Source organism: Talpa occidentalis, unplaced genomic scaffold, assembly GCF_014898055.3.
Source record: "Talpa occidentalis isolate TD23 unplaced genomic scaffold, MPIMG_talOcc4v2.1 talOcc4.7, whole genome shotgun sequence".
NCBI classification, from domain to species: Eukaryota; Metazoa; Chordata; class Mammalia; order Eulipotyphla; family Talpidae; genus Talpa; species Talpa occidentalis.
In genome coordinates this window covers 107102763-107118796 of record NW_023605083.1, presented here as the reverse complement: position 1 = coordinate 107118796, position 16034 = coordinate 107102763, and the positions used below count along the sequence as shown (strand labels likewise).

General features: G+C 37.2%; 1 protein-coding gene across 1 annotated transcript in view; it reads left to right on the top strand.

Annotated features, from left to right (window-relative positions):
* Positions 1 to 16034, top strand: part of USP32 (ubiquitin specific peptidase 32) — a 149581-nt gene that overhangs the window by 45051 nt on the left and 88496 nt on the right. The window contains exon 3 of the mRNA XM_037494936.2: positions 15235 to 15340. Within this exon, the coding sequence (XP_037350833.1) occupies positions 15235 to 15340 (106 nt within the window). The remainder of the gene's footprint in view (positions 1 to 15234; positions 15341 to 16034) is intronic.

Genomic DNA, 16034 nt, shown 5'->3' with positions numbered 1-16034 from the left:
TATTGATATTATAAGGTGAAAATAAGTATGATTTAAATTATAACTGGCATGTTAAGAATTGCCAAAATTTAGCTGATAAAATCTAGCTAGTTCACTTAATTCTTTCATGCTTTATGACATGTCATCTATGGAAGCTGTAAAATTCATATAAAAGAATTCTCTTTTTTTTTAAAGATTTATTTATACAAGCACTGGGTACAGTCAGAAGCGCGGGAAGGTGAGATAATTCATCAGAGACAGAGCGGGGAACAGAGCAGGCAGACTTGACGAAATACACTGCTGAGGGGAGCAGCGGGCACGGCAGGAGAGGTCTGTCGCACCATGTGGGACCCTCGCTGGCGGCTGGGGATCGAACCGGTGCTGCAGAGGCTGCAGGCAGCTTCGCAGCACAGTGCTCAACCACTGCGCCACCAGCGGAGGCCCTAAAAGAATTCTCAATGGTAGGAAAATCAACTAACATTTGCTAAAATTGGATGAATGTAGAGGGAAGGTATCTGAATTATATCATCCTCCTCTCTCCCCATGTCTATAGATATTAAAATACAGCTACATTTTATTGAGTAACTACCTGATAAAATTCTATTTGTAGCAGAAATGGAACTATTTTTACGTTAACCTTGCATATATAGTAGTTACTGTTTTTTAAGACTGTCATCTTTAACTAGTAGAGTTAGGTTCAATTTTCAGATTAAAATGTAGGGAGAAAAGTTGTAAAACAGAGCTAGACTTTTTCTATTTCTTTATTTTTATCACTAGGTGATAAGAGAATTGTTCCTAAACGTATTTTAAAAAATTGATAAAATTTACACATAATGTATTAGGTGCACTACATAATGATTTTATATTTGTGTATATATTGTGAAATGATCAACACAATAAATTTAGTTAGCATCTGTCACTACACATAGATGCAAAAATTTTTTCTTGTGGGTACAGGGTGTGGAGGGGAGGTGAGAGGATTCACCAGAGACAGTGGGGAGCAGAACAGGCAGATTGAAATACACTGCTGAGGGGAGCAGCAGACGAGACAGGAGAGGTCTGCTGCACCATGTGGGTTTGCTCCCTGGCCTGGGATCAAACTGGTGCTTGAGTGGCTGCAGATAGCAGCTTCACAGTGTTGAGACTTAACCCCTTGAGCCACCAGGGAGGCCCTGGGTTATATTTAAATTGAATTAGTTTCTTTTGTTTTTAATTGGTCTGTATTTTGCATTTTTAGTCCTGTGAAATATATATGTATTTTTAATTTAAAAAATAGGTAATGTGTTCTCTTGGCACACCCATTAAAACTTACAGGAATAGGGGCCTCCCCGTGGCGCAGCGGTTGAGCGCTGGGTTGCGAAGCTGCCCGCAGCCTCTGTAGCGCCGGTTCAATCCCCAGCTGCTCTCCGGCTACTGGAGGAGGGTGCCACATGGCGCGCAGACCTCTCCTGCCGCCCGCTGCTCCCCTCAGCAGTGTACCTTGGTCCTTCTGCCTGCTCTGCTCCCCGCTCTGGCTCTGGTGAATTCTCTCACCCTCCAGCGCTTCTGACTATACCCAGTGCCTGTATGAATAAATAAATAAATCTTTAAAAAAAAAAAAAACTTACAGGAATATTTTTAGTGAAAAGTAAGCCGTCTCCATTTTATTTCCATTGCCTAGAGTCCTTAGTGATAGGTGTATATAGCCATAGCAGAATGAGAAAGAATGAAAACAACAGTTCTTGTGCCCACCTACCTCAGTCTACCTCAGTTCACTTTTTAACAATTTCTGGTATATATCTCTCTTTTCTAAGTACTATTCTTTCCCACTGTTTCTTAGTTAATATGATTTTAACCTTTACTTTCCAATTACAAAAGTATTTAGCTTTCTTACATACTACCTTCCACATTTTCCCAGTGCATTTCTATCACAGTTTTGTATTAAGTCCGCATTTGTTGTTTATAATATTGATTATGTAAATTGTACAACATCATGTACTAAGTTCTCATTCTCATTTTCTTTTTTTCCTTATTCAATTTTTCCTTCTTAGAGTTAACTTACCTTATTTTTTCATTTTCTTATTTTTACACCTGTGGCTAAATTATCGTTATCTTCCAACAACTTTTTAGTATACTTTTCTGTGAGACAAAGATTAATTTTTACATTGATCTTCTAATTATATTTTAGTTGTGTTATACCAGGGATTGTATATTTTCTTACATTCTATGATTTTTTATGCTTTTTGGCCTTTGTTCCACCAATTGTGAATAAAAAAATTCTGATGCTAGCACTTCATTAGTGAATTTTCCTTACTGTTGAAGTAATGTGATAAACTGAGGTAAAATATAGGAGATGAACTGAAGATGATTTTTAGTCATATCTCTTTCACGTTGTTAAATTACTATCAGTATTAACAATGTGAATTTACTTTTATAGGAAGCTGTTGACCTCAGAGGAAGGAGAAATCAGGCATAGCAATTGTTTTTGTTTTTGTTTTTTTGCCTCTTGAAAGAAGTGGAAGTTAGTAGCATCTCTAATGTATTTTCATCTTTTGCAAATTCTGGCTAGAATTTAATTTTTGTAATTTTTAAGTTTTTAAAAAGTAGTGTTAAATATTCATCACAATTTATAGAAACTAATAGTAGGCCATATATTTTGCTTATGTTATTTTTACATATGGGTGGCAACTTGAATAATAATCCACTCTGAAGAATAATTTTTTCATTAATTTCTAAATGACAGAAGAAGTATAGTGATATTTGACATTTATAGAGAAAATAATACTGGCATTTAACACCTAACATTAAGATTCACACTGAACTTTTTTTCCTATCTTCATTCTTTCTTATTACACCTGACTTTCAAAAAATAGATGAGGAATAAAAAGGATTATAGGGGCTATCTTTAGAAAAGTGTGTTAAACCGACTTTGCTATGTATATAAGGTCTTTGCGTTAAATAAAATAGTGATTTCCTTTCTAACAGCTTTTTCCTAGCAGTTTCTAATATTGAGGTATAATATATGCCGTTCATTTCACCATTTAACATCTACATTAATGACTTTTAGTTCACCATCACCCCCCAAATAAATCCTTTACCCTTTGTCATTCCTGTTCTCTCTATATCCTCCTCCCCCAGACATAGGCTAGCTAATATACTAATCTTTGTCCCATTTCTGTATGGCTACCTATTCTAGACATTTCCTATAAATAGAATCATATGGTCGTCTTTGACAAACTTTCTTTACTCAGATGAATCTTGAAAACATGCTGCTGCAGTATATATCAGTTCTTCATTCCTCTTTATTGGTGAATATTAGCCCATTGTTGTGTTTTGATTACAGACATCTTGTTGTGTAGTGGTATCTTGTAGTTTTGCTTTGCATTTCCCTAAATAGTGGTATCCTAAAATAAAGTTTTTAATTTTTAATAAATATTGGAAAACAGTGTATTAATGGACCATAGTTTATTATCGTTTGCTCTGTCAGTTTGAGACAGTTTTGGATTACAAAGGTTAAAAGAGCCTTGCTTACTGCATTTAAGAAATGTGAATGATATATATAGCATTAGATCAAATCTTGCTCTGTCTTAAAGGACTTTTGAAAATCTGAGAGAATAAGCCTGACTTCAAAACCGAGATACTTAGCGATGAGACAAGGAACATGGTATATATAGTAAGAGAGCAAATTAAATACATATAAGGAAGATGAATACATTTATCTTTGATTAAAGTTCTGCAAAATGTTGGTGCCAAGGAAAACCAATTAAATTACTTCTCTTTTTCACTGTTTCTCCCTTACCCCATTTGATGCTTGGCATATAGAGGCACAAAAATTATGTGACATATCAGTTTTATTACTTACTGGTATTATGAATAGCTTGTGTTCCCACTTTTTAATTGGAAAAGTATTGCATTATTTCTTATTTTTTAATTAGTTCATAATCTAAGTGTGTGGATTAAAAATTCTTTGTGTAAGTTTTTTAATTTGATCATTGTGCTCTTAGGAGAATAGCTAGCTATTAAAACTAGTGGTAGGGAGAAAATATTATTTAGAATAAATAATAAAACAGAATATTTAATATAAAATTTTTCCTAAATTTATTTAGATACATTTATTTAAAATTCTAAATAAATTCCTAAATAAAATCCTAAATTTTTTATAGAAATTTTTATTAAGATAAAAATAGACTCTTATGCAGTTATAAGAATACTTAGAGATCTTTTTTTAATTTCCCCTACTTCCCCAAAAGGTAATATTTTGTGAATGTGTAACATCACAGTGAGTATATTGACAGTAAATACTGTTCATGATCTTATTCCTCTTTCACCAATGTGTGTGTATGTTTGTGTGTGTTAAATTCTGTACTATTCTATAATTGTGTGGGTTAGTGTATCTATTAATACAAGCACCAAGACATCAACAGTTGAAGACAACAAACTTTAATAGTTTGATGACCTTTGGATTTTCTGATACTCTCTTGGTAGAAGTCACAGCATGGAACCCATGTGCAAAATGTTTTGCTGTTTTTTATGCTTCAGTCTTTTTCCCATAAAGTTCCTTTGCTTTTTGGTTTGGTTTGGAGGGTATTTCTGTTGGTACACTTTTGTTCCTTAAAATTGGAGTCTGTCATCCAGGTGTAGTTGAGGATCCTTTTGTTTGTCCAGACAGCCCTGAGTTAGGATCACTAGCTTAATTGTACTGATAATTTAAAAGCTATGTATTAAAAAAATTTTTGGAGTAAAAATGATTCATTGTATATGTGTGTGTATATATAGTTTATAAGTTGGGAATGATTTCCTTGTTTGTTTAATAATTAGAACTATTTGTAAGTTATTTAAGGGCTCCCTTTGGGTTAAATTTTATGTGATATTGCTGGTCAGCCTTTGAAATTTTTAGGTAATTCTATGAAGCCTCAGACTTGAACTGCATAAGTAAGATATATTAGTTAGGCCTCAAGTCAGTCACATTCTTTGCTGGATCCTCTTGTGTATAGTTTATTTCATTTAGCATTAAGATTCATCCATGTTATAGCATGTGTCAGAAATTCATGGCTGAGTAATATCCCATTGACATAACTTTTTTTTTTTATGGCTGAGTAATATCCCATTGACATAACTTTTAAAAATGTTCACTTTTTCAGTCATACATCCTTCTTTGCTCAACTCTTAGCAGTGTTGAAGTTTTTGTACTTTGCTAAATAAAGACTATTATAAACTGATGTGGACAGTCAAATTGAAATTGCAGGATCTCGTGAATTCAGTGAAACTTTTGTTTTTGGTTTTCACATCATTTAAATTAGGGGACATTGAAACATTTCACTATATATTCACCTGACATAGTCCAAGCCTCATTTTCTGACTTTAGACATCAGAATTTTCTCACAGTATCACAGTCCGCAAGTTTTTGCTGTTTCCATTAGGGCGCTCATTGGAAATATGCCACCTCTCAGAGAAGGAATTCAGCTATTTGAATTGGGAAACTGGAACTTTACCGTTCATGCACATGAACAAATCTTACCCCCTGCTGTTCCTTAACTGTAGTTAATATGCATACTGGTTAATCCCATGCTGTTCTCTAGATGGAATTAGATTAGTGAACAGTAGGAGAATATTTAATTCTTTAATCACTACCATACAGCATAAAATTGTATTAACTTAAGCAAAAAGGTCATAGCTCTGTTGGCGAAAATTTCCAAACCGAATCGCTCTTCTGTGCTTATATTTACTGTACTTACATTTAAATATACTACGTTTAATTTTGTTGTCTTTAGCCATATCCCAGAGGAAGATGAATTTGATTCCATATTCTATTGTCTATTTTATTACCCATTCCTCCAGTTTTGGCATGTATAAAATTGACACATGCCTTTTTAAAAAAGATTTATTTATTTATGCATATAAGAACTGGGGTATAGGCCAGATGAGGGGGGACGTGAGAGGATTAACCAGAGAGAGTGGGGAGCAGAACAGACAGATTGAAATACACTGCTGAGGGGAGCAGTGGGCAAGACAGGAGAGGTCTGTTGCACCATGTGGGTCAGCTCCCTGGCTTTGGATTGAACTCATGCTGTAATGGTTGGCAATAGCCTGATAGCACTATCTTTAACCCCTGCGCCACCAGGGAGGACCCAGCATTAGTATATTCAGTGATTATAAGATTATTTTATTCATTTAGAAATAGTTATTTAGGGCCTCCCTGGTGGTGCAGCGGGTTGAGTGCAGCGCTGTGAAGTTGTCTGCTGCCTCTGCAGCGCTGGTTCGATTCCCAGCCAGCCAGGGAGATTCCCACATGGCGCAGCAGACCTCTCCTGTCTCGCCCGCTGCTCCCCTCAGCAGTGTACTTTGGTCCTTCTGCCGGTTCTGCTCCCTGCTCTGTCTCTGGTGAATTCTCTCACCTTTCCGTGCCTCTGGCTTGTACCCCAGTGCTTGTATAAATAAATCTTTAAAAAAAAATAGAAATAGTTATTTACTATGTTGTGGTAAAGCAAAGAGTTTATCCAATTGACCTTTGTCGGTTCTATTTGTTATAGCTTTATAACTGGCACTTAGCATAATTCTTCCAGTGTTCATCCATATTGTAGATTATATCAGACCTTCATTCCTTTTATAGCTGAAAAATATTCCTTTGTCTGTTCATACCTAGTGTGATCCTTTCAACTGTTAGGTTTTTGTGTTTTGTTTTTTGTTTTTGTTTTTGTTTTTTTGCTTTGCTGCTGTGAACAGTGGCATGTAAGTAGTGTCTGTTTGGATACCTGTTTTCAGTTCTTTTGGATATATATGTAGTCAGACTGGAATTGCCAGGTCATATGGTGATTTTATGTTTACTGTTTTGAAAAACAACCAAGTTGTTTTCCACATCAGCTGCACACTTTTTCATTCATACCAGCAATGAATATATGAGGATCTTTACCAACAAGAATATTTTCTTTTCCTTTTTTTTTAAATTATGGCTATACTAATAGGTATAAAGTTGTATCTCATTGTGATTTTGATTAAAATTTCCCTAATGTTGAGCATCTTTTTTATGTGATTATTGGCCATTTGTTTATCTCCTTTGGAGAAATGTCTACTTAGATAATTTTCTATTTGCCCACTTTGTATTTGGGCTGCTTATCTTGTATGATCCAAAATCCTAGGTTGTATGGGTTTTTTTCTTCCTTTCAGCTTTTAAAAGTGTTTCTTGTGATGTCTTGTGGCTTCCATTATTTCTCATTAGAAATCAGTGATAATTTTTGTTTTGTTCTGTAATGTGTCCTTTTTTCCTCATTGCTTTCAAGATTTTCTTTATCATTGAAATTATATGCCTTAATTTGGCTTTCTGCCATTCTTTGGGCATCTTGGATCTGTGAATTTATTTTCAAATTTGGGAGGAGACACTCAGTAACTACTCTTCAAATATGTTTCCTGTGCCCCCTTCTTTTTTCTTGACCTACAATTCTATGAATATAAAAATATTTCCTGTTCCTGAGACTGATTATTCTGTTTTATTTACTTAAATTCCCTCCTCTTCCCTCCCACAATTTTAGCTTTTTTTTCTCACTTTACTTCACTTTGAGTAGTTACTATTACCCAGCCTTCAGGTTCACTGATCTTTCATTTGCTAGTATTCAGTACGCTGTGAGAACTTAGGGGACTAGATTTATACCTCCTTTGATACATTTCATGCCAGATCCACCACCATAGCACCCCTAGTCCTCTACCACAGATCGCTGAGCTCCTTCCCCACTTTGTTCCCATCTCCTATCTGGTAACCTCAATTCTGCAATCATAACAAATACAATGTTTTTTTAAAATGCCCCCTTTGGACACTGTCAGGGGTCACCAAGATCATCCCCAGATTCATGATTTGCTATAAGGACTCACAGTACTCAACATATAATCATACTCACTGCTGTGATTTATTATTAGCAAAAGCATACAAAGCAAAATCAGCAGATAGAAAGGCATATGGGGCAAAGTCTGGCAAAAATGAGATGCATGCTTCTCAGAGTTCTCTCCCAGTATAGTCACACAGCACACACTTCATTCCTCAAGATGTGACAACACATGTGAAGTGCTGGTGACCAGGGGAGCTCATTCAAGAGACGTGGTATCCAGGGGTTTTACTGGGGCTCATCATGTAGCCCTCCTCTACTTATGAAACAGTTTTCCAAACTTCAGGTTTAGAGCATAAACCACTTTGTTCGTACAATTTAGGCAGTTAGTCACATTTAACATTTAGTGAATGGGAAAACCATCTCAAAATTCAAAATCATAGATACCAGTCAAGAACCAAACTTGCAAGCAGACCTGAGGATAGCTTTCTTAGATTTTCTCCATTACCTTTTTTCTACACAGATCCTTTGAATGATTCTGGGAAACCATCTCATTATTTTAAAAAGTGATTAGTAAAGGAAGAAAATCAAGCATATATTCTAGACGTTTAAAGAGGTTTCTCAGTGTTACCAAATATTCAGGGAAATTTTCTCTTTTTAGAAATATTCTGGCCAATAAATGAAATAATGGTAGAATTATAATTTCCAGGCCTCCCTGGTGGTGCAAGGGGTTAAGTCTTATCCTCTGAAGCTGTCCACAGCCACTGCAGCATGAGTTTGATCCCTGGCCAGGGAGCTGACCCACATGGTATAGCAGACCTCTCCTGACTCACCCGCTGCTCCTCTCAGCAGTGTGTTTCAGTCAATCCGCCTGTTCTGTTCCCCACTCTGTCTCTGGTGAATCCTCTCACCGCCCACCACACACCTCTGGCTTGTACCCCAGTTCTTGTATGCATAAATAAATATTTTATAAAAAGAATTATAATTTCCATTATTTTTTAACTTTAATGAGTATATCAATCTAGCAATGAACATCAGTAGTTACTAATATCACAAAAAGAAAGAAAGGCACTCATTGTGTGCTTCCTGATGCACCAACTGGTATATATGTCCTAACCAAAAAAATTATTTTAAATTTGATCAGTTCTGTGGATCTAACTACTACTTTGCAGGAATATAGAGGATAGGAGATACAATCATCAAAATGCAGACTTTGGGAACTTCCACAGGGCAATTATCTTGGTTCTTCAATACATTGCAAGGAAGAAGAAGGAGGGTAAGAAGAAGAGTGAGAGAAAGAGACCAGACAGATTAAGAGACTAGCAATCAATAATAATATATTAGATGCTGATTTGAACAAACAAGTTAAAAAAAAAAGATGAGGCAATTGGAGAAATTTGAATACTGAGTAGACATTTTATACTAAGGAATATTTGTGGTTTTTTTCCTCACTCTATTTGGGCTGCTCTACAACAGAATACCATACACAAACTGGGTGGCTTACAAACAGTGTTCTCACAGTTCTGCACACTGGGAAGTCTAGTGTCGACCAAGGTGTGTGGTGTAGGCCTACTTCTTGGTTCAAAGATGGCTATCTTCTTATTCTTTGTGTCACAGAAAGTAGCAAGGAACCTCTCTGAGGCCTCTTTTGTAAGGGCACTACTCTCATGAATGTTCTGCCCTTGTGATCTAATCACTTCTCAAAACTCCACCTCACATTGGGTTTTGACATAAGAATTCTGGGGAAACAGTTTTTTAGTGTAACAATGGCAGGGTTATATTTTAAGGCTATTTTGTAGAGATATAAAATATTTACATATAAAATTAAGAATAAACTTGTATAGCAATTTCTTTATATATATATATTTAAAGAGCGGGTTTATTAGAAAAGGGATAGGACAATAAAAGACACTTGCATAGACACAAGTGGGCAGAAGGAGCTGCCCCAGAAGGGACAGGTTTGCTAAGAGAGGCCTGCATGGTTGCAGGCAGGTGGCATTGAGGAGAGCTGCCTCCACTGAAGGAGGTCAGTGAAGAGAAGTCCTAGCATGGTACAGGTCACGGGCAGGCAGAAAATCTGCTGCCCTGCAGAGGGAGAGAGTTGGTGAAATGAAGCACCTGCATAGTCATGGGTGGGCAGATGGAGTGTTGCCTGTATAGCAATTCTTAAAAAGCACGAGGTATAAATTTGTTATCTAGTCATTTCTGGAAATACCAATTCTTCGTTAACAAATTTAGATCTGCTAAATTTGATGTGAGAAAATTGGAATTGATAGAAGTAACATCTTCAAAAGATACTAAAGAAAATTTTTGATAAGGAAAGAAACTGATAAATCAAACCCTCATTAAAATTTTTCATTGAAAAATGTTGATCCTGGGCCTCCCGGGTGGCACACAGGTTGAGCACTGGGTTGCGAAGCTGTCAGCAGCCTCTACAGCGCCAGTTCCATCCCCAGCCACCAGCAAGTGTCCCACACGGTGCGCAGACCTCTCTTGCCGCCTGCTGCTCCCCTCAGCAGTGTACTTCATCTGTCTGCCTGTTCTTTTTTTTTTTTTTTTTTAAGATTTATTTATTTATTTATACAAGCACTGGGTACAGCCAGAAGTGTGGGAGGGTGAGAAAATTCACCAGAGCCAGAGCGGGGAGCAGAGCAGGCAGAAGGACCGAAGTACACTGCTGAGGGGAGCAGCGGGCGGCAGGAAAGGTCTGCGCGCCATGTGGGACCCTCCTCCAGTGGCCGGGGAGCAGCTGGGGATCGAACCGGCTCCACGGAGGCTTCGGGCAGCTTCGCAACCCAGCGCTCAACCGCTGCACTGGGAGGCCCTGTCTGCCTGTTTTGCTCCCCGCTCTGGCTCTGGTGAATTCTCTCACCTTCCCGTGCTCCTGACTGTACCCAGTGCTTGTATAAATAAATAAATAAATATTTAAATAAGAAAAAAGAAAAATGTTGATCCTTCTGAAAATTACATACAATAAAAATGAAAATTTAAAAACATTAATTTGGTTCTATTGACTATTAATCAAGTATTTTAAAAAATATAGTAGAGTTTACTCAAGACAGATCTTTCCCAAGGCAAAAGTCATGAACTTACAGTTCTTCCCTAATTCTTAATTAACAAAACAGAGGTAAGTTCTGACTTATGCCCTCTGCCCTGAGAATAGCACTTCCCACACAGAGACTGTTCTTTCTTCTGGGTCCTGGAATTAGAAGACACGTCACATATTACCTCCACCTACAGGTGATACTGTAGAAGGGAACAAACATTCAAGAAATTAAGTGATTTGCTCATGATCAAAGTAGTTGGTAAAAAAGTGAAACCTTAGCTTTTCTCTCCCCTGTGAATGGTTCACAGGTGAATTGGTGGTGGGAGTTTTACAAGGAATACTACCTGAAAGGAGAAAGCATACAAGCATACATTGTACAAAAATGAACAATGATGTAAAATATATATATGTATATAATTTTATTAAAATAAGTAAAACCTGGCTTGTAACTCTAAAAGCCATGATGCATCACTTACTACTTTGCCCTAGAAATAATGGAATACCCTTGTACCTCATATCCAAAAGAGAGTGGAAGAAACACGAAGGCCATGGATCAGCAAATGAAACATAACATAATCTTCTTAATTTGGGGAACCTGTTACACATCTTTTTTTGGCCTTTTGACTACATGGCAAAAGATGGGTTCTTGTTATAAGTCATTCTCTTTGAAAGTGCAGACTAATTTTCCTTCTCTTCTGAAATCATATTATTTTCAGGGATGATGATATCATTGTCTGAAAGGAGACTAGTGAGATCATTACAGCAATCATTAGTTTTATGCATTAGGATAGCATGTCATGTCTCATTGTGGATATTCATGTTTGAGAAATATCTGATTTTTATTCTCCTTTTTTAATAGCTACAGAAAATTATTAGAGGCATTTAAAAATAAAGCTATTGTAACAAAGTATAGTAATAGTTAACACATAAATCCTTTTTAAAAAGGTATCAAAATAACCTTGCTATCTGTGCATACCCTTCTCGCTCCTAAAAACAAAACTGAATAATGGTGAATGTGACATTTAACATTTCATACATTGTCAGTTGTGAGATGACTATTGATTTAAAAATAATTTGGGGTGGGGGCTAAAAAAAAGATATGTGTTGGGCATTTGATGATTTCTAGAATACTAATAAAACATAGAAAATATATCTTAGAATTCACAAATGATGATGATTTTCTTGGGCTTCCTTTCTTCATCTGTCAGATGAACTTTTGAACTTTGAAAGGTTGTTCTTTTACTTTGGGAGTCAGATACCAGTATATTCCAACATGCCAAATAAATGTATTCAAAACAAACTCTTCTATAGTCTACTTGCAAAACTGTATATCAAATCTTACCCAAATTTCTTGGTTAATTTTACCTTAACTCTTTTACTCTATATTAAAGTCAGTGAAGTGGTCAAAGTGAAGCGACTGGGTATCACGTTTAAGTTGGGGGGAAAGGGATGCCAAAGACAGAGTGTTTATAAATTGAGTTTGTGATCACTTGAAATTTCTTAGTTTAATTTTTATTATTTGCCAAAATGGTATACTTTTTACTGGAAATCTTTTCATTTCATGTAATATATGAGAAGATATATAATTGTGCTATAGAACCATGAAGTGGTTAAGAGTTAAGTTTCAGGGGAACCTGTCTTGCCTAGATTTTAGTCGTGACTCTGCCACTTCAGTGATACATGACTTTGGACAGATTGCTTACTCTCTTTGGTCTCTAGTTTTCCTCAACCATAAAATGGAGTCATCAGTAATATCTTCCTCATGAAATCATGTTGAGGCTTAATGCTGGTGAAACACAACAGCAGTTATATGTCACATAATAAGTATTTGAACCTTAACTATTGTTTTTATTATAAAACTAAAAATTATTAATGGACTTATTGTCGGGTTAGTGCCATGATTAAGTAATTTCTTGCTGACTGGCAATATAAAAATTAAGGTACATGGTATAATATTTAGGTGTATTATGCAATAGTATATTATTTCTTGTATCTTTTGTGCTGTTATCATGTGTTTCTTACATATGCTCTGAACACACATTAAATTATTTATTATTCCTTTAGAGTCAATTATTGTCTAGAGCAATTAAGAATAAAAATAGGTACATTTTATATTTACCTTCACTTATGACTTTTCCTACGCTTCTTTCCTTGTGTATATGCACCTGTATCTGTATATTGTCATAGGTCCTTCAGTCCTTTGTTTTACCCTTTCATATACTGCAGGTTTGCTGGTTATGACTTCTCTGTAGTTCCTTTGTCAAAAGGTTTATTTTTCCTTTCTTAATGAGAGGTAATTTTTGCTGCCTATAGGATTTTTGGTTTGTTTCTTTTAGTGCTTTTGTCATTCTACTTTCTTCTGGCTTATGTAATTTTTTGTGAGAAAGGCTGTTCTCAGTGTAATGGATCTTTTTGTCCTCTGACTGCCTTAAAGACTTTCTTTTTATCTTGGCTCTAAGTAGTTTGAGTAGCATTTGTCGAGTTGGTTTTCAGGGGTTCAGTTGTGATTCTGAACTTCTAGGTTTTGTGTCTGTTAGTTTATAAAATTCTGCATGGTAGGGCCTCCCCAGTGGCGCAGCAGGTTGAGCGCAGTGCTGTGAAGCTGTCCACAGCCCTCTGCAGTGCCAGTTCGATTCCCAGCCAGCCAGGGAGAGTCCCACATGGCAAGGCACACCTCTCCTGTCTCGCCCGCTCCTACCCTCAACAGTGTGCTTCAGTCCTTCTGCCGGTTCTGCTTCCTGCTCTGTCTCTGGTGAATTCTCTCACCCTCCCGCGCCTCTGGCCTGTAACCCAGTGTCTGTATACATAAATAAATCTTTAAAAAAAATACATATATATATATCTTTAAAAAAAAATTCTGCATGGGAGATACTAAGTTAGCATTGGTTTCCATAACATAGTACTTCTGACCCAAATATATGAGTTTTTTTCTCCTATATCAACCAATTCTCTAGCTTTCTAGATACCCACTGGGTATCCTACAGTGGTGTACAGACCTTTTGTGTCCTCTCTAGGTGTGTCACCCTTCTAACACTTTGATGTGTTCACCAACCCTAGGGCTCAAGAAACCCCATAGTTTAGGATGACTATGGAAGTTCCATCACACGGTCACGATTGATTAAATTTCTAATCCCACTCCCCTTTCCAGAGGTTGGGAATCAGGACCGAAAATTTCAGTCCCTTAATCACATCTTTTTTTTTTTTTTTTTTTAAGGGAATGAGTTGGAGAAGATAGTCCCCCCGTCAAGTCCTGTTTTTTTTTTTTTTTTTTTTTTTTAAAGATTTGTTTTTATTTTATGCATTCAAGAGCTGGAGTACAGGCCAGAGGTGTGTGTGTGGGGTGGGGGGGTGGTGAGAGGATTCACCAGAGACAGAGCGGGGAACAGAACAGGCAGAACAACCAAAGTACACTGCTGAGGGGAGTAGTGGGCGAGTTAAGAGAGGTCTGCTACGCCATGTGGGTTGCTCCCTGGCTGGCCAGGGACCAAACATGCTGCAGAGGCTGCGGACAGCTTCACAGCGCTGCGCTCAACCTGCTGCGCCACTGGGGAGGCTCTTGATCACATCTTCAGTTCCTCTAACAATCAACTCCCATTCTAAACATATCTAAGGGACTACCAAGAATCACCTCATTAGCATAAACTTGGGTATGATTGAAAGGGGCTTCTTATGATAAACAAAAAGTGCTCCTCTCACTTCTGTCACTCAGGGTTTTAGTAGCTTTATGGCAAGAATTTGGAGAAAGGTCAAATACGTATTCTTTTTTTTTTTTTTAAGATTTTTTTTTATTTATACATGCAAGAACTGGGGCACAGGCCAGAGGTGCGGGGAGTGAGAGGATTCACCAGAGAGAGAGCAGGGAACAGAACAGGCAGATCAATGGAAATAACACTGCTGAGGGGAGCAGTGGGCGAGTCAGGAGAGGTCTGCTGCTCCATGTGGGTTGCTCTCTGGCTGGGGATCGAACTCGCTCTGCAGTGGCTGCGGATAGCCTCATAGGTTGTGTCTCAGCCCCTTGCCTCCCACCAGGGAGGCCCTGTATTAATTCTTTGATTCCATGTGTTTGGGTGTCTGTTTGTATTTCTGAATATTTAGTTAAGAATACCTTTCTTTCATGTTAAAATGATGTGTGGAAGTTTTGCATTGGTTGAAGGAAGTTCTGTTACTGCACAGAAATCCTTATCACATTATTGGAACTATTGAAGGGGAAGGACCTTTATCTTCTCAGACTTTGACAAGAACTCCAAAGAGAAAGAATAAATATTCATCGTGTGAGTCAGTGATATATGTATTTTAGAATAAGTATATTCTTGACTGAGTGCAATAAGATGTGAAACTAATCTGTTAAAGGTGAGATCAGCATCAAATTCCTCAACAACTGAAAAATCTAAAACTGGCCTTATCATTTTCACCTAGGTGATTTACTGTTCTTTTGGTGGAACATCTAAAGGACTACACTTCAATAACTTAATAGTTGGACTTGTCCTTCTTACAAGAGGCAAAGATGAAGAGAAAGCAAAATGTAAGTATTTTATTACCTCAAAATGGTAACACTACATCTGTGTACAGAATAATTTGCCTCAAAAATCTAATGACAGGCAAAGGATACATGAGAGATGCATGTGGCCAATAAACACTTGAAAAAAATGTTCAGCATAATTATTAGGGAAATGTCAATTAAAATTATAGTGAGAACTACTTTACACCCTTGAAGATGGCCAAAACAAAAAAATGGAACAGATATTAGTGAGGATGTGGGAAAGTTGCAGCCCTCATGTACATTGCAGCTAGGGATGAGGTACATCTTCCCAAAGTTACTATTTCTTAACATTGTGTCTTATTTGTCCCAGATCATTTTTTTAAAGAAATAAAATCTAGGGGCCTCCCTGGTGGTGCAAGGGCTTGAGCATCAGCTCTATGAAGTAGTCCACAGCCACTGCAGCATGAGTGCGATCCCCGGCCAGGAAGGTGATCCACATGGTGCAGCAGACCTCTCCTGTCTCGCCTGCTGTGTTTCAGTAGATCTGCCTGTTCTGCCCCCCACTCTGTCTCTGGTGAATCCTCTCACTGCCCCCCTCGCACTTCTGGCCTGTACCCCAGTTCTTGTATGCATAAATAAATAAATCTTTTTTAAAAAAGGTAATAAAATATAGCAGCTAAGGTGAAGACTATATTCTCCATGGTCCCATCCCCATGCTTCCCTCCACAGAGATAAA